Raw genomic sequence first — 19314 nt, forward strand, 5'->3', positions numbered from 1 at the left:
GGGACCAACACTTTACATAGTATGATATGTTACGTTTGGTATGGTTACATGAGACAGAATGTTACTTAAGGCAAAATTAAAGAAGGGAAAGGGAAAGAGAAAGGGGGGTACCTAGTCAGTCGTAGAACTGGATGCCTTCTACTGAAATGTGTCTCGCATTTAACCCAACCCCTCTTAATCAGTGATTGGTTGAGCATATAACGCGAACGTCTTGCAACCCAAACGTTGCATGTTCAAATCTCATCACGGAAAACTTGTGCATTTTAGTTAATTAGCAACTTTTCAACTACATGCCACTTTTTAGCTACTTTGCAACTACTTAGCATGTTAGCTAACCCTTCCCCTAACCCTTCCCTTAACCCTTTTAGCTAACCCTTCACCTAACCCTAACCTTAACCCTTTTAGTTAACCCTTCCCCTAACCCTAACCTTAACCCTTAACCTAACCTTAACCCTAACCCCTAGCTAACATTAGCCAGGTAGCTACGGTTAACGTTAGCCTCCTAGCCACCTAGATAACATTAGCCACAACAAATTGGATTATTGGATTATTATCATACAATTAGCAAATTCGTAACATATTGTACATTTTGAAAATGTATAACATATCATACAAATTGTAATTCGGAACACATAATACGAAATGGATGATAAACATCCACAAATTAATACAATCCATACGAAACGTAACATATACTAAATGGAGTGTGATGTATTTATGTACAGAATCATATGAAATGCTCTAAGACCAGGTTGGGAAGTAGTATAGTGATCCATTTTACAACCACAGATCAAAAACATATCAGATGGCATTGACCTAGAAAGAATGCACTTTTAAACCTTACAGCATGCGCAACTGCCTGTAGCCAAAACAGATCATAAATGCCTCACACCGCATCCCTGCAATAATTGTAAATCAGAGAGTAATGCTATTTCATCTCCAAGCCACCTCGGGCAATGTATTTACCTACAGTTATTGCGACTTCAGAAGCCAAGTAAAGGAGAGGTAGAGAGGAAGGCTGAGCGTTGGAGGGCAGAGTCCAGCCCAGCCCACTTCAAGTCGAGTCTCGCACCAGTCTATTTTCTCCCATCACAATCTGTCACGTCTGATCATCGGTCAGAGCGTACTGTATTCAAACGCAAGACAACTGCGCTAAATAAGAACACGTTCTCAGGCAAAGCTAAACTTCTAAAAGGTATGTCTTTGTAGTTATATTTGTGTAATAGCCTACTTATATTTGTACTGGGTATTTTTCGTTTTTATAAATATTTGAATGATACTTGTTTGGTATTTATTTATTCAACAGATATTATGGCGTTTTAGACAGTTTATCGAAATTCTATAATTTGATGGCATATAATAACTAGGCTAAAGCAAGGACATGTTTATTTGTCTTATATTTGAGAAATTCAGCAATGTTGTGGAAAATCCAGATATTTAGCCTCACAATTTTGATACAAGCCTTTAGCCTATACTTGTCCACTGACAAGTTGATGACAACAGATTTCACTGTTTTCTTGTTATTTTTCTGAAATAATAAAAACTTGAATAACTAATAATTATTTAAAAAACGTAACTTAATTCATACATTTGCATACCCAATCCATAATAATTTTGAAGTAGTGTTTTATCATATGCTATGTTTCAAACAGATAGGCAACAGTGCCTCAAATACAATTTAATACAATTGTATTTGCACATGCTTCGTAAACAACAGGTGTAGACTAACACTGAAATGCTTACATACTGGTCCTTTTCCAACAATGCAGAGTTAAAGATAAAAAAATGAATTTGAAATAGTGGGACAAGGAATAAATACACAGTGCACAACGAATAACAATAACGAGTAAAAATAAAATGGTTATTCAGGGAGTACCTGTACCTGAGTCGATGTGCAAGGGTACGAGGTAATTGACGTAGCTGTGTATATATAGGTATGGATAAAGTGACTGGACAACAGGATAGACAACTGACAGTAAATAGGCAGTAGCAGAAGCGTATGTGGTGAGTGGTGTGTGTGTGTGTGTGTGTGTGTGTGTGTGTGTGTGTGTGTGTGTGTGTGTGTGTGTGTGTGTGTGTGTGTGTGTGTGTGTGTGTGTGTGTGTGTGTGTGTGTGTGTGTGTTGACAGGCAGAATGACAGTTTTGCCCCCCAAAAATAAAACTGAGCTGGAAGATGAAGATAAATATGTTAAAGATCAATATGAATTAGTGACATAAATGGCCAAGTTTCTCCAGGACAAAACACTAATATTGGGAATTCTGTTATTATGTCTATTTAATGGCGCCTTAGCTTGGTAATTTCTCATTTGTAAGGCACCTGTGGAGTAATGTCTTTGCTAGTTTCATACTCAAAAACATTCTATTAGAATTTGAACGAAGACAGGTACTGTTAAATACAAGATTAATGAAGAATGTACATCCCCCTCCCTTTTATTTACATGTGTGTGTTGTTACAGATAAATAGGCTATTATACTGTATTTCAATACTGTTATTTTGTTTCCAGGTTTCTTGCTTGTCTGAGCCATCCAGTGGATTGTCCAGGCATTGCACAGTTTTGGATAACGCTATCACATTGAACATTCTTATTACCATCCATTCTAATACTAAATACAAAAAACTGGACTGATCTATCTGTCAGAAACGACATTCAAAGATAGATTTCCTAAGGAATGTACATTCCCCACTTCCAACATACTGAATTATGGACTGCCTAAGAACTATGTGATGCAGAGTGGAAAGCATCTTGTCAGCTAAAAAGAAAGCAACATTCCCAGAATACCAATGGAAGCATCGCATGCCGCTTACGCTGCTGTTGCTGCCCCCACTGTGGTTCCCATGTCCCCCTCGGCAGGGTACCTGCTCCAGATGTTCCACGAGTACCAGAGCAATGCTGTCATCAGAGAACACTACAACTACACAGGCAAACTGAAGGAGAACAAGTACAAGGATGGACTAAAGCCAGAGGCCATAGCCTTCCTGCTGATCTGCTTGCTCATAGTGCTGGAGAATGCTGTGGTGCTGTTGGCTATCTGGAGGAATAAGAAATTCCATCTGCCCATGTACTATCTGTTAGGCAACCTAACACTCTCAGACCTGCTAGCAGGCTTCACCTACATGGTGAACATTGTGACTTCAGGGGCCAACACGTTAAAGATGACCCCTGTGCTGTGGTTCCTGAGGGAGGGGGGGGTCTTCATAACGCTGGCCGCCTCCGTCATCAGCCTCCTGGCCATCGCCATTGAGCGCCATGTCACCATGGTGAGGATGAAGCCCTACCAGGGGGCCAAGCGAGGCCGGATGTTTGCCCTGATCGGGGCCAGCTGGGTTCTGTCAGTGTTCCTGGGGGTGCTGCCCGTCCTGGGCTGGAACTGTATGGGCCGTCTGGACCAGTGCTCCACCGTCCTGCCGCTCTTCGCCAAAAGCTACATCCTCTTCTTCATCACCGTGTTCACCGCTGTGCTGCTGGCCATCGTGGTGCTTTATGTGCGCATCTTCCACACTGTCAAGTCCAACACAAAGCACCTGGGCTCTGGCCCGCAGCGCAAAGGCCTGGCCCGCAAGTCCCAGAAGTACATGGCCCTGCTGAAGACGGTCACCATCGTACTGGGTGTCTTCATCGTCTGCTGGCTGCCTCTCTTCATCCTCCTCTTGCTGGACTTCTGCTGCCCGGCACGGAGCTGCCAGGTGCTCTTCAAGGCGGACTACTTCCTGGGCATCGCCATGATCAACTCTCTCCTCAATCCCATAATCTATACCCTGACCAGTAAGGACATGAGGAGGGCCATCCTGAGGCTGCTGTGTCGACGCTGCCTCCTCACCAAGGATGGCCAGGTGAAGAAGATAGGGATGTCCTTCCTGGAGTGCAGTACCAGTAAGACTGAGGCGCCCTCCCATAGGCTGGAGGGCCTGGAGATCACAGTCTCCTCTGCCAACTTCACCCCTTCCACTATTAAAGCCATCTACCCCAGGATGTCAAAGACATGACTTGTCCATGACGGCCCAATGTGACTCAGCAGTAATAATGGATAATTGTCCAATTACAGTAAGAGCAGAGTTCTGGATACCCCCTTGACTGGACCACTCTTCGGCACCATCTTACAGCTGTGAGACTACTACATGTTACGTATGGGTTGTAAATGGAACTACAAGCAAGGAGGAAGTAATACTCTTCCTCTCACCTCAATGGTAGAGAACGTCAGCGGAACCCACCATTGTGCTATGTTTTGCCTTCCTCCCCTGGTCTGGCATTTTCTTCCTAGACAGATAAGCTGGAGGTTTCCACTTAAAGACTGGTCAGTCTATTGTTAGGAAGTCAAACCTCAGTCACAGTGTTAGAGAAAGAAATACCTTGTTGGTTTTTAGTCTTCGGCGCCAAGCATTTAACGGATTAATATGCTGTTCTCATACTGTGAAAATCCTTTTCTCGTATGCTGAGATACAATATATCTTTCATACGTTAACAATCTTCCATAATCCAAACTGCAGAAAAGAAAAACCCTCCTGAAGGAATGGATTCATGTTTGTAGCAGCATTTTGAATTCACCATTTACCGGTATTTAAAGAAAACCACTCAACCAGCAGCTGTGAAATTAATGTTATTCATGTTTTTTATTATACAAACATTGAAACACACTCAGTAAATTGTATTTTGAGTCATACACATAAAGTATACATTTTAGTCATGCTAAGGCTCATCCTTATATCCTCTCTCCAGAAAATACATAATACAAACATAATGACATGTAATTAAAACATGAAGCATCCACACCCAAAACTGCTGCCAGAACCATGGCATTTTTGTAATCTGATCTCAGGTCAGCTGGAATTCTGGGTAGAGGTCCCCAGACCAACATTAGAGGCTTGGTGGCTTAGACACACAGAGAATTTCACGTTGATGCCTCTTCTGGTTTGCACATCTTTGGAGGTCTCTAAAACACACGTAGCAGCAGACATGATTGTGAGCAATAAAAAGGACAGATTAGGCTTAGTTTTGTGGACTCAAAGTATGGAAATCATATTGAACACAACCTGTTCACAAAAACAATAGCCTTCAGAACTTTCCTGAACAAGCTGGAGAAAATCCCTCTCATGCAATGAAGTGTTATGTCTATCTTCTGTAAACAGTGGTTAATAGAAATTTGTCAAAGACAAACCACAAATGCTTGGGGTTCCATGTATAAAGTTCCATTGTGACAGCAGTGATGTTTAAAAAGTAAGCAATTCAAAATCTGTTTTCACATTGTATATAAATGTACAAATGAAAATATTTATATTTCTGTCTTATTGTACTATACAGTATATTGTGTAAATAAAATGAACTATAGTTTCTATATTTTGTTTATTCTGAACTAAACTTAATTTATGAGGCCACTGCCAATGTTTTATATGTACATTCAAACAATAAATAAATGTGAACAATATCTACAAAAACAGTATTTTTGGTCATTGTTTTGCAGAATAAACATCCATACAAATAACATTAAATCTAGTTATTTCCTCTCACCAAATCTTTGTGAAGCCAGAGGCCTCATGTGTGAGAATATGAAAGTGCTAGTGTCAATGTGGTGAGTGCGATGTTTCAGATCTTTCACAGGAAACATACCCTCCCATCATCCACCAGTTATAAAAGGCTTTGACCTATATAGTCATCACATACCATATACTTCTACACTGAAAAGTGCATAAACACTGATAAGCAAATGTCAACTTAATTCATTTGAGAACATGGAACAGTCTACAAAATATACATACAGTGGGGAGAACAAGTATTTGATACACTGCCGATTTTGCAGGTTTTCCTACTTACAAAGCATGTAGAGGTCTGTCATTTTTATCATAGGTACACTTCAACTGTGAGAGACGGAATCTAAAAAATCCAGAACATCACATTGTATGATTTTTAAGTAATTAAATTGCATTTTATTGCATGACATAAGTATTTGATACATCAGAAAAGCAGAACTTAATATTTGGTACAGAAACCTTTGTTTGCAATTAAAGAGATCATACGTTTCCTGTAGTTCTTGAAGAGGTTTGCACACACTGCAGCAGGGATTTTGGCCCACTCCTCCATACAGACCTTCTCCAGACCCTTCAGGTTTCGGGGCTGTCGCTGGGCAATACGGACTTTCAGCTCCCTCCAAAGATATTCTATTGGGTTCAGGTCTGGAGACTGGCTAGGCCACTCCAGGACCTTGAGATGCTTCTTACGGAGCCACTCCTTAGTTGCCCTGGCTGTGTGTTTCGGGTCGTTGTCATGCTGGAAGACCCAGCCACGACCCATCTTCAATGCTCTTACTGAGGGAAGGAGGTTGTTGGCCAAGATCTCGTGATACATGGCCCCATCCATCCTCAATACGGTGCAGTCGTCCTGTCCCCTTTGCAGAAAAGCATCCCCAAAGAATGATGTTTCCACCTCCATGCTTCACGGTTGGGATGGTGTTCTTGGGGTTGTACTCATCCTTCTTCTTCCTCCAAACACAGCGAGTGGAGTTTAGACCAAAAAGCTCTATTTTTGTCTCATCAGACCACATGTCCTTCTCCCATTCCTCCTCTGGATCATCTAGATGGTCATTGGCAAACTTCAGACGGGCCTGGACATGCGCTGGCTTGAGCAGGGGGACCTTGCGTGCGCTGCAGAATTTTTATCCATGACGGCGTAGTGTGTTACTAATGGTTTTCTTTGAGACTGTGGTCCCAGCTCTCTTCAGGTCATTGACCAGGTCCTGCCGTGTAGTTCTGGGCTGATCCCTCACCTTCCTCATGATCATTGATGCCCCACGAGGTGAGATCTTGCATGGAGCCCTAGACCGAGGGTGATTGACCGTCATCTTGAACTTCTTCCATTTTCTAATAATTGCGCCAACAGTTGTTGCCTTCTCACCAAGCTGCTTGCCTATTGTCCTGTAGCCCATCCCAGCCTTGTGCAGGTCTACAATTTTACCCCTGATGTCCTTACACAGCTCTCTGGTCTTGGCCATTGTGGAGAGGTTGGAGTCTGTTTGATTGAGTGTGTGGACAGGTGTCTTTCATTCAGGTAACGAGTTCAAACAGGTGCAGTTAATACAGGTAATGAGTGGAGAACAGGAGGGCTTCTTAAAGAAAAACTAACAGGTCTGTGAGAGCCGGAATTCTTACTGGTTGGTAGGTGATCAAATACTTATGTCATGCAATAAAATGCAAATTAATTACTTAAAAATCATACAATGTGATTTTCTGGATTTTTGTTTTAGATTCCATCTCTCACAGTTGAAGTGTACCTATGATAAGAATTACAGACCTCTACATGCTTTGTAAGTAGGAAAACCTGCAAAATCGGCAGTGTATCAAATACTTGTTCTCCCCACTGTATACACAAAGGTGTACTTTCCCACGATAGAGCAGAGACAGATGCCAAAGAAACAATGTACTGTATATCCCAATAAAATGTAAATGTCTGATCGATGCTGAAGTTATTAAAGTAAACACACAAGCACACACGACAAACCCCCCCACTTAACCCACAGTGCACCAAATCCATACCAGAAGCAACCACCCAAGAAGACATGCGCTTGTGGTAACACAGAGAAGGCAGCAGTCATTGGGGACAATATACTTGATGCCCCATTTCCAGTAATATTATAAACATGAAACCCCCAGCTGACGAGGTTACACGAGTTGAGATCCAAACGAAACCTGTCCCCCGCCCTGTATCAAACCAACTACTCACCACATGCTACACTGGCAGAAACCTACCTAAGCATTGACAATAAAATATGACTCATTTACAAAACGTGTGGGACGTGCAATGAAGAGTAATGGTAAGATTTGCATAAATTGTGTGTGAACAAAAAACTGCCCTTTTCCATTCAAGACTAGAAACAAGTCCTCTCAACCATAAATGGTTGAACTCACTTGGTCAAAATGGACTTTTGCAAAAGTGGGTCAAGTTTCAGCTGGCCACAAATTTAATAAATAGAGTTGCTCTAAAATGAGATAATCTCCACAATAACTCATGTCAGGCTTTCTGCCCTGCCAATTATTTTATCCCTTGGGGCTTTTCGACTCAAAGATGTTCATTAGGAAAATTCAATGGGTAGACAACTAATAACAGCAACACATTATTACTGCAGCAGTTACAATTATCTTTTTATTCAACCAAAACCTCAGAAACACTAGTCAATTGTGCAGCCTCCTTGCTTGGAAAGCCCATGGAGGAATAGCATTTGCCATGAATAACAGTTACCATCCCAGAAAATCTCAAAGTTTGCAAAAAAAAATGTTTAAAAAAAAAATGTTATTGCTGCAATGCAGTCCAGAATACTGTCTGTTGCATAAGCACACCTTCACATTGGACATTTATTGCATTAAAAAGGTGATCAGCACCCAACTTTTCAATACAGTAATTTCAGTACCATATCAGAAAGCAGTGGGTTTGCAATGACATCTATTGACAGAAAATGGTCTTTATAAAAAACCAATGTCTTTGTTGAAAGTATATACAAATAAAAGCTAGGGTTATAGGTTACTACCCAAATAAGTATTCTAGGAAATGTGATGCTTAGGAAAACTGCTTTATTCAATATAACAAAATGTCATGCAAGTCAATACCAACAATAGGAATACAATCTTAGTATAAAACAAATGTATTACAACACACAACACAAACACAACAGACAATCCAACTACAGGACAAACAGCTACTGGACAGATATGGCAACTTTACTTTGATCTCTTCTACCATTCAGTGCTGACAAAGTTCCACAGCTCATCACTGACTGAACACCGAGACCGCACAGAGGTGTCTATGTTGATTGGCGTGGCCAGGTCAGCTCCATAGTGCACTGCAAGGGATTAAAGTACACTCAAACGTTAGTTAAACGCAACCAAAACCCACATCAAGCAGCCATTAAACAAGAGTTCCACATTTGTGACTTGTCAAAGGGTGATGGAAAAATAGTTATGCAGTGACAAATACCTCCTCTCAGGATGTGTGGCTCCGTGTCATATTCCCACTTGATCTTGGTCACCTTGTGGTACAACTGGGCCACGTATCTGCAGAATTAACAGTTTGTCAAGTTGCACCATGCTGTTCATGATGTGAGATCAATGCTCACCGACTATCAGGGTTTAGTGTGGTGGGCTCGTGTGGTGTTGGGAGTGATTATTTCAGTATGCTGTTAGTCCTACTCACATGGCTGATGGGATGACCTCTGTAGTGTCATCATCAACCTCCTGCTGCAGGGTCTGCAGCTCCTGCTCTGAGTCACGCAGACTCTCCAGCTCCCTCTGCAGGAACCTGAGGAACAGGTCAAGGAAACCAACACGGGGAGAATCTCAATTGGTGCTGTTCGACTCCACGCTTCCTCAACTCCATCCTCTCCTTGCCTGATTTTGAAAAAGGTCAAAGGGAATCGAGGAGCGGAGGCGAGGTAACAAATGCGCTTGTATTAAATAAGAATCCTTGTCCACTAGTATGTCATCAGGCAAATTACATTTACAGGGGTGGAGTCCCAAAATAAGTTTAACGTGATAAAAAACATTTAGCTAGTAGGTAAAATTTGCATAGACTTTAAAAAATGTGTGCATGCATTTCTCTTTCGAGAAAACAGCTGATTCAAAGGGGTTGTAGCAGATTTTAACACACTTCCACGCTAGTCACTGGGAGGATCCTCTGCATGCTCACTGTATGACATATAAACTGAAATCTCAAAATACTTTCATCAATGGATGGCAGCCTGGTCAGCCTGCAGCAATGGACAAGGTCAAGTTGGAATGTGACTGCTCCCTATATGTATTATCTGGGCAACACAGCATTCATGTGCACTTTTGAGAGCACCAATTGCAGTACATGAAGAACTTGTTCTGTGTAGAGACAGAACATGACTGGGTGAAGGATACTGTAGTTCTGAGTCCATGTTCTGGCTCCTTGCTGTACACTGCTGCAGCTCCTGCTCCAGGCTGTTCAGTTCCCGCTCTGCCTGGCTCTTCTGCCCCTCCATGTCCAGCAGCTTCTGGCTCGCCTCATCCTCACACTGAACTACACCTGAAGACAATGGCGAGCAAGATTAGGCTATATATCTTGACAGAATGGAAAGAAAGTAAGTTATCATATGACAGGATCTACAAGTTGATTATTTTTCCTTACCGTTTAACACCAGTGTGATGGTTTTCTTCGTGTCCAAGTGTCGCTCAAAGAAACACTGCTGTTTTTCTCTCACTTTTCTTAATTCATCGTCAGCTTTGCTGCTTTTCAGTATTTTGACCATCGACTCTCCCGTGTCCATAACGTCCTGAAGCATGGTGACACGTCTTTTCTGTGGAATATTTTTGTAGAACTAGATAATAAATGACTGCCTGTTCTAGAGCAGACTAGCTGGTGCATCAACACCACTAAAATGGTTTGCTGCCTACGTCAACAAAATCCAATGCTATGTCTAACTAACGTTAGCTGCAGAGGCTCTTGCTTGAAAACAGCAGTCAACTTTAATTCCCAGACCCTCTGACGACAGCTACTGTTACTAACATCTTAATTAGATACGTTTAGAAAGGTATACAATAACAAGCATTGACTTACCGTGTTTTGCCGAATGTAAACAGTTCACCGAGTTTTGCTTCACTCGTTTCCGTAATTCAAAGTTGTCCTGCGAACGCGCGCGCTTACATGAGGTGCCAGAGAAAGTGCCTGACAGAATTTTTGTTCCAAAAAACTAAATTACAGGAGAAATGTAAAATATTTATTCACATACACAATATAACAATAAGTAGATGCCTACAATTGAAAATATACAATTAATAGAAAGCGCCAAAAATATCCAGCGTTCTGATTGGGTAGATCCACATGGGGGCGCCAATGTCAAGAGATTGCAAGATTTATTTTACACAATGGAACCTGATGGACCGACGGAGTTGAATTTTCATTAGACGAACGTACAGCAGTTGTTCCCAACCTTTTTCGATTACTGTACCACCAACTGAATTTGCACTGCCCAGAGGACCCCCTCATGTGCATTTTACCAGTAGGCCTATGGTCTATTCTTCTCAAGTACCCCGTGGATAGGCCACGTACCCCTGGTTGAGAACCAATGATTTATAGAATACATACTCTCTTTGATGGAACTGTGGTTGTGTTGTGAGATAGGTAGGTTCACTGTACCTCCAGAGGTTATTTCTGGACAACATTTGTACATTTTAGGGAACCATTTTCTTCTCAAGAACAGTTGGAGTACACAAAATGTCCTACAATTGTATTGCAGTTTGCAAAATACAGTCAAGTAAATCACAATTGTTCCAAGAGTTGTTCAAGTTGATCTGATAGTTTTCAGGAATAAAATACAAAATATACAATTCTAAGCAGCACTCTGAAAAATAGCAGGAATGGCAACTATCAGTGCCAATGCTATTGTAAGCTCATTCAACTTTGATTTATTAGGAACCATACTCTGGTCCATTTATATTTTGCAGTTTGTCACTTTACCAACCATTCACCGCAAACCACAAAAATATAAGGGGACATAAATCATAATGATGCCGTTCTCTCCCTCACTCCTTGATCCCTTGCTTCTCAGTCTTCGCTCGAGCCTTTCGTTTCTGCCTGCCAAGCTGCCTGAAGTGCAGTCTCTTGGGATTCAGTCCATAGGCCTTCAGTCTCTGTCCGCTGAACTCTCGCCCACCCATTTTCACCCTGAAGGGCCCCTTCCCTGACATGAGGCGGCTTCCTGGGTGCCTGTTTTTCTTCTTTGGCAATTTTGGCCTTTCAGTCCTTGTGTTGGCAGTCTCCTGAGTGGTAGCAACTGTTCCCTGCTCCAGTTTCAGCTTCTTGGATTTGGGTACCAGGAACTCCTCTTCCTGGTCTCCTGCCTCTCTCAGTGCCTGGACTACCATCCCCTCACCAGAGTCCAATGCAGAGCTTTCCTGACTGGTTCCAGCCTCATCATCATCCTCCAGATCCTTGTCATCCTTCTCTACATTCTTCATCCTGTCTCTTCTCTTCTTACCCACTTTGGTCTTGCCCTCTGCTTTGTCCTCCCTGCAAGGAAATATGAGCACAAATTGGTCAATGATGATAATTTAGTTCAGATTTCTTAGAGAACATATTCTGCATATGGTAGAATACTCACTCAGCATAGAAAGAGTTCAAGACTTCTATCTTTTTCTTCACATTTTGTCCTTTGATTTTGTAGTTCTGCAAATCACTCATCTCTTCCTTGTCAGACCTGAAAAAGAGATTGAAGAAAAAAATAGAAAGGGAAAAATCTGGAAGGCCATTTCCCCCATAGGTAGCTGATTAGTAAATGCCTACTGTTTTGAGACCAGGTTCAGTACCTGAACATGCAGGTCTTCTTTAGCGAGGCCCAGCGGTTCAGCTCTTTCTCATCTGCTCCCAGGATCTGAGGAGGGAAGAACAAGTTACTTTCTGTAATAGTAACATATTCATACAGCCACTTTAAACAAAGACGCTAAATCCACAGAAATGACTTTAAACCTAATTTGTGCAGATAAGGCTCCAAACAAGTTGATAACTCAGTGCATACAAGCATTTCCCTTTCTATCATTCTCTCCTCATCCTCGTCTGCTCAGAGAGAAGATTGACTGAAGTCATGCCCTGGTCAGAGCCGTCCCCGGAGGGTGGCAATACCAGGTCAGTCACATCTCAGCTCATCAGTGCAGGACTCAGGGTCTGTACAGTGCAACACTATAGCACAACCCAGGGTTCGGGGATCAATTATATTTAAATTCCAAACAACTAAAAAAGTTGACCAAACTCTATTTTTTTCTAATTGAAAAGCATGGGGAAAAGTTTTAATTTTAGTGTACTTCCTGAATTGACTTGAACCCAACCCTGAGACAACCTAGTAGGAACTAGAGCTCCCAGTCTCACCTCATCAGTGGACAGGCCAAAGTCATTGGCCAGGACCTGCCTGTAGCGAAACCTGCAGGGGATATCGTCTATGATGTCCTCATAGTCCAGCTTATAGTACTCGTCCAGGTACTGCTCAAAGGACTTCTCCTCTGAAACACAAAGGATGGATGCATGAAAGAGCATTCAGTCTCAATATCTATAGTACATCAAACAGAATTGAAAAGGTTATGGAAAATAACCCAAGATTCATGGTGCTGAACCTCCTGAGACTTACGGGGGTCAAACACAGGCTTGTTTTGGGTGACCTCAGCAAAATGAGACTTCTTTCTCTTCTTTCCCATCAGCGGGGCATCCACCTTCATCTTCTCCTTTTTCTTCTGCTTCTTGGAGGTGCTTGGCTGACTGGGATCATAGTCTGCATCCATCTGATCAAGTGAGAGTTCAGATGAGTGAGTCACATACAATCTCAAAGGCCTGACTATCTCCAACATCAACGAGACCTTTATTTCTGACTAGCCTCCACTAAACGTGTTTCTGAAGGTCTGCAGGCAATGCTGAAGTGATGATCATATTAGAGGAACTCACAATAAAATCTGGATCTTCACAGTTTGGCTGGTCGTACTCTTCTCCTTCATGCTCCTCTTCCTCACCACCATATTCCTTGTCTCCACCCTCTCCTGTCCATGTGTCCCAGTTCCAGTGTTCTGCAGGACAGAGAAAGCTACCTTATTACAATGCCACCGATTCTAAAGTATTAAATTCTACTTGAGATAATAAAATCAGCAACGAGTGACTTACCACCCTCTAGCTCTTCAACTTCAAACTGGGGCTTCGCGCCCTCTTCCTCTCCATAATATTCATCACCAAAGAATTTCTGGAAGAATAAAAAAATACAGGGAGAGACAATAAGAGGAGTGTCTTTTTATTTACAATCCGTTTCTCTTCTTGAGGTGTGTGAGTGGTCACCTGCATGAGCTGGTCATGCTGCTGGGGGTCAAAGTCTCCCTCCAGGTCCACCTGACTGGAGGCCAGCTGCTCGTTGCCTGTCAGCTCCTGCAGCCGCCGCAGCTTCTGCATGATCTCATTACGCTTCAGGTTCTTCAGCTGCTTCAGCTGCTCATGCTTCTGCTCCTTCTCCTGCAGGGGCCAGAAGAGTGACAGGTCAGTTCGTTGGGAGAGTGGGAGGGTGAGAGAAATGAGGAAGGGATGGTATGATGTATAAGATTAACTAAAAGAGAGAGTATACTGACCTTTTTCTTCCTATCCTTCACTTCCTCCCTTTTGAGCTTCCTGCGCTCGTCTTTGGAGCGGACAGAGGTGGCAATGGTACGGGGGTAAGTCTTGATCTGTAAGGAACAATAAGATACTATATGAGACCAAGGTACATACACTACACCATACAAACAGACATGTGCATGTAGAGACAGACGGGTAAGTCCACCTTCTGGGCATCAGGCTCCTCAAAGCGGAAGTTGTAGTGTCTTTCAAAGTCCCCCTGGCGCTCCAAGAACGACTCCCCATCCTCTTCTGAGTCCTCCACGTCATCATTCACCACTTCGTCATAGCTGGGGATCCTGAACACAGCCATGGCAGATTAGTACACAGTCAGAGTGGTGCTGAGCACTGCTCTACGATTACAATTGAAAGCATACATGGACAAAACAAAAAAACTGAAAAATGTATAGACACATAAAATAACTTGTGTAAATAACTGTTACCTGTCCACGTCATCTTTCTCCATGTAGCCCTTATTCAGGACAAAATCCCTAAGGAAACACTCCTCCTCATCCAGCTCTGGGTCGTTCCAATAGTCCCTCAGGTATTTCTGTCTCAACACACAGTACATATTTCAGTCACAGCAGGTCATTACATAGCTCTCTCTTGCCCTCTATTCCAACAGTCTCTCCATCACTCACCATGTCCTGTACCGCTTCTGGGCCATCCAGCTCTGCCTGGCCTTTCAGCCAGTCCACATAATCCTCTTCCTCTTTATCCTGTTGGGTAGAAAGATAGCAGGTTAGAAAAATAGAATGTTTATCTCTGCGGTGCTTTATACTGTAAGATAAGACAAAGTCAGGTACTGGTTCCCACTGACCTTCTCTTCCTGTGTTTTGGTCCTCTTCAGCAGCTGAAAGTCCTCCTCACTGCCCTCCTCATCACTGTCCTGTATGAACTTACGGAAGCTGGAGGAAGCATGACACAGTGTTTATGTTCCAAAGACAGTTATTAAAGACAGAAAACAAGGGTTTATTTACACAAATAAATAAACTGTTCTTTATGACAAAGGACACAGTGATTATGAGAGAATTTAACCTTTACCTCTCTTTCAATTCTCTCTGCTCCTGGATGTAACTTGGAGATGCAGCTCTCTGTCAAAGAAAGCAAAGGCAAACAAATGACTTCTTGTGACATACCTCCATGTAAATGTGTCATTACATACAATGTATCATAACATGCCTCTCTCCTCTTTGCAGCCTCTTCATCATCACTCTCCTCATCATCATCGTCATATTTACTGGGAATGAGACAAATTGTTATTGTCAAACCATTTGCCCAAAATGAGATATAAAGATATGCACAGTAGGACATCTGCAGCTCACTCACCCTCCCCTTTCCAAGATAACTTTTCGCTCATAGTCTTTCAGATACATTGGCTTCTCTGTGGTTTTCTTTGAAGTTGAAGGCTGGGCATCATCCCCAATGAATGCATCTGATTAAGAATGAAAAATTGGGTGGTGAAAGACACCTCTTAAACAAACAAACACAGAATCAAAGTGTCATACTGTAATCAGTTGCAGCAACAAGACACGCGAACTGATGACATACCTTCCACTGTGTAGAACGTTGCATCAGTCTGATAGATCTTAGGATCTTTCTTCTTCAGCAGAGACAATGTTCTGTAGAAGTCCCTTTCAACTTTGGGGTCAAGTTCCTAAGACACACATTAGTCTGCATTGAAATTACAAATATACAGGTCAAGGACAAAAAGGTAGGGCCAAAAACACTGACAAACCATAAACTGAACACCATGGCAGTGTTGGCATTGTGACCTTGAAACTATATAGCTAGCCAAATTAGATACAGTAATAGTACTTACCACCTCGCTATCACCATCTGACTCTGACTCTGAACCAGACTCACTCTCGTCAGCTTGGTCGCCATATTTGTCTTTCACTGAAATAAATCAATGATATTTGTCTTTCACTGAAATAAATCAATGATGAACATGACAAGCCATTCAATGTGGTGCAAGCATTCCGCCAGGAAAACAATCAGAACTAAATTGCTAGCTAGCTGGACATGCTAGCTACCTAGTTATAACCAAAAATGTAACGATGACTAAGTTAACTTCTGAACGTATAATTATATAAGTTAAATAAGTTACAGAATAAGATTAATTTCAAATGGGATCAAAAGTTAGCAAGCTAGTTGAAAAGGATAACTTTAGCTAACATGAGCTAAAGGGCTGGCTTGCTAGCCATCTAGCTAGCTAACAAGCTTGGGAAGTCACACTTACGCCTTTGTAACTCTTCTTTTTGTCTATATTTGTCATATTTCTCTGCAAACTTTGAATTAATCTTGAAATCCGATTTGCCTGACATGATTACTTGTGAACTGGATAATATTTATCGGAAAAATAATTCAGTGAAATCTGTTCATGACATCCACAGCAGCATGTATAGAACTACCACGTGGTTTCCTGAGAGGAGCGTCAGAGTTCCAAACGTCGATCAACCAATCATAGGTTTAGAAAATATGTACGTTTTATCAACAAATATATTTGTTGCCAATATGAAATTATTTTTTGTATATATAAAAAAATCACAAAATACATATTGATTTACAAATATTTCTTAGAAATATTCAAATTAAGGGTCCTAGTTTGAGAGCATTGATGGCCTTTGCCTTTTGCGTTAGTAAGAATATTCGTATGATTTATGTTGAGTAATAATCTCCAACCTAGTAGCAATGTGTGTGTCGGATACAATGTTAATCTACTCTGTAGCTATCTAATGTTTTTGTGTTGTCTGTGTGTGTAGTATGGTGTAGTAGCCCATCACAATGTTTTTGGAATGAGACTCAGTAGCACAGCTGGGGGCACTCTAGTACAAATTGTCAATATGTATAGGCCCATATGTACCATGCTGGTCCATCCCTATGGTTTTTTAAAGATCATAAGGTGACCAGACAGTGAAAGTACAGGAGATAATGTCTACTGGGAGGATAGTTTACACAAGACTTGTGAATGTATTTTAAAAACAGTAATGGAATTCATTATTCCAATTATCTGACTCAGAAAGAACAGGTCAAAGACACCAGTTTACTCACCCTGTTTTCAATTGCAATTATCGAGACAACTATTCCTTTTTTATACTTCATCAATATAATGTTCTGTTCTCGTCTAGTTGGACGATTTAGGCCTATGCCCAAATTCTCTCAGTATATTCTGTTTGTCACCTCATCATTCATGTGGCTCTGACCTCTCTGAATTGGGCTTTACTCAGATCCTTTCAAACAACAACCTCGTATATGGTCTTACATGGCATCAATTATCATTCATGTTCTCTTTGCTCTTTGTACTCAGCTACTCTGAGTCATGTCTTCATCTCCCTGGGCCCCACAATAAAACATCAGTTACGTTTACATTGCAATTCTTTGCCAATCTATGTAGCTTATCACCACTGTCAAACAAGTCTGTCAAATTATAACACATCCCACCTAAAGCAAATAATAGTGCCTGAGATAAAGAGACTGTTTCTGGAATAATGAATGACTTTAAGTAGCTTCATTCATCTCGTTCCCTGTGTCATGTCTTGAATAGTTGACCAGGTATTGGAGGGCTCTAGGGAGTGAGGCTGCAGTGGGATTCAGAGAGGAGGAAAGTGTTTGTTTGAGGTCGGAGGTGATAGTCAAGGGACAGCAATATAACTGGGTCGTTTCACGAAATGAGTGCCTTTTGTTGTTTTAAGTAGAAATTGTGCACCAATGTTTAATTTTTAAAGCTTGTTATATTTATTGAAGTGCTCTTTAATATAGACCACATAGATAATTCAATAAATCTGATTTTTTATATAAATGAAGACAAAATTCAGTATTTTGACATGTCCCTCAGTGCACCCTCTGTGACCTTCACCATCATTGTAAAGCCCCAGTTATTTTGCTGCTTTGACAAAGTCATTTCTGAAGATCAATATATATTTAATGTGATTAGTGATTCATTTTAAGGTAAAAAAAAATGAACTGTCCCTCATTTTAAGGTCAACCCTATTACGTGAACTGAACTCTCGTTTTAATATGGTGAAACTATTACTTAACATCTAATGATCAAATCATTGCATACAAGAAAGTGAGTTGGTTCTACTCTTTTTGGCCATTTTCTGGTGTTTTGTGGTGAAAACTGAATGGTTCGAGCATAACATGTCAACCCTGTTACCCATAGAAAAACAAGCTAGAAATGTTTTAACAATTTCATTTTTTTTTCTGAGGCTTGCATTCAATTGCACCTACCTGTGGCACACAACAAGCTTCCTTTTCCCCTGTCACGAGGGGATGTATGGCTAATTTAAGATGAAATCTTCAACCCTGTTACTTTATTTGGAAGTCAGTGCCACTTACTGTAGTAATTTAGTTTTTGAACCTCTTGAGTTGGGAAAAATAGTTTTTTATTAAGTTGAACATGTGCTCTTTATCGCAGAATGTTAAAATGAAGTGAAATCAAAACATTTTTTAACCAAGTTACACATCTCATAAGGCACCAAAGTGGTGTAATTTATGTATCCTTTTATAATAGCCTACCCCGTGGCTCAGGAGTTTTTCTCACCTGACCTGGTATAAATTGGAGTTAAAAATTAGATGAAGATTGTCTTCATCTGAAGAAAATAGATCAAGATGTGATGAAGAATTTAACTGGAAGCAAAACTACAAATCAAAGCTTTCTGATGTGTAGAATGACACTGTCTCATGTCATCATTAGGCGAGAGGGCTCATCTAAAAATGTAGAGTCATTGATATAGGTAAACAATGGACAAAACATCAACAGGTTTCAGAAGGAAGCAGTGTCCTTCCATGGCCTATTTTCACCCCCCGCCCACTGCTTCCCCTTCTGGGAAAAGTGAATACGTCCAACCTCTACATAGAATATTGTCAGATATCCAATGTACACAAAAAACATAAGGATGGCCTCACCATTTATCTCTTCTGTAATGTTTACTTAAAATGAGAGAGTATGGTTAATATGTTTCCATATAGATAGGTTGTATTTCGTATTAACTCCACTGATGATATAAACTGTTTATTACAGCAATCTTTTTGAATACCAGTATAAAGAATACTGCTCATATTGATAGTTTGTTACAGTTTTACACTCTGCTGTACCTCTAATAAACTCCAGCTCCAGTTCAGCTGTACTGAACTCATGTTGTTATGTTAATGATTAAGGACAACCCGAGGTTCTTTGCTTCAAAAATGCGT

General features: G+C 41.2%; 3 protein-coding genes and 1 non-coding gene across 4 annotated transcripts; 1 reads left to right on the plus strand and 3 right to left on the minus strand.

Moving 5' to 3' along the window:
• Positions 1–1043: 1043 nt before the first annotated feature.
• LOC120034443 (sphingosine 1-phosphate receptor 1-like) lies at positions 1044–5422 on the plus strand. The gene is made up of 2 exons (XM_038981009.1): positions 1044–1195; positions 2506–5422. Exon 2 carries the CDS (start codon positions 2784–2786, stop codon positions 3984–3986), a length of 1203 nt encoding a protein of 400 aa, XP_038836937.1. The 5' UTR covers positions 1044–1195; positions 2506–2783; the 3' UTR covers positions 3987–5422.
• Positions 5423–8533: 3111 nt separating this feature from the next.
• On the minus strand, positions 8534–10630 carry LOC120034199 (kinetochore protein Spc24-like). The gene is made up of 6 exons (XM_038980670.1): positions 10558–10630; positions 10129–10297; positions 9882–10026; positions 9175–9279; positions 8959–9035; positions 8534–8824 (listed from the first exon to the last, which is right to left on the minus strand). The coding sequence occupies exons 2-6, from the start codon at positions 10280–10282 to the stop codon at positions 8718–8720; spliced, it is 588 nt and encodes a 195-aa protein (XP_038836598.1). The 5' UTR covers positions 10283–10297; positions 10558–10630; the 3' UTR covers positions 8534–8717.
• Positions 10631–10703: 73 nt separating this feature from the next.
• Positions 10704–16533, minus strand: LOC120034198 (protein KRI1 homolog). The gene is made up of 19 exons (XM_038980669.1): positions 16361–16533; positions 15941–16017; positions 15670–15775; positions 15448–15553; positions 15301–15358; positions 15163–15212; positions 14939–15026; positions 14760–14837; positions 14562–14668; positions 14285–14417; positions 14094–14189; positions 13810–13980; positions 13642–13717; positions 13429–13547; positions 13118–13268; positions 12862–12992; positions 12306–12370; positions 12101–12196; positions 10704–12009 (listed from the first exon to the last, which is right to left on the minus strand). The coding sequence occupies exons 1-19, from the start codon at positions 16443–16445 to the stop codon at positions 11523–11525; spliced, it is 2280 nt and encodes a 759-aa protein (XP_038836597.1). The 5' UTR covers positions 16446–16533; the 3' UTR covers positions 10704–11522.
• On the minus strand, positions 12553–12650 carry LOC120034618. Its single transcript, XR_005474058.1, has one exon. It is a non-coding gene; the product is annotated as a Z30 small nucleolar RNA (small nucleolar RNA).
• Positions 16534–19314: the final 2781 nt, after the last annotated feature.

The sequence above is a fragment of the Salvelinus namaycush genome, chromosome 41 (assembly GCF_016432855.1).
Source record: "Salvelinus namaycush isolate Seneca chromosome 41, SaNama_1.0, whole genome shotgun sequence".
In the NCBI taxonomy this organism is placed as follows: domain Eukaryota; kingdom Metazoa; phylum Chordata; class Actinopteri; order Salmoniformes; family Salmonidae; genus Salvelinus; species Salvelinus namaycush.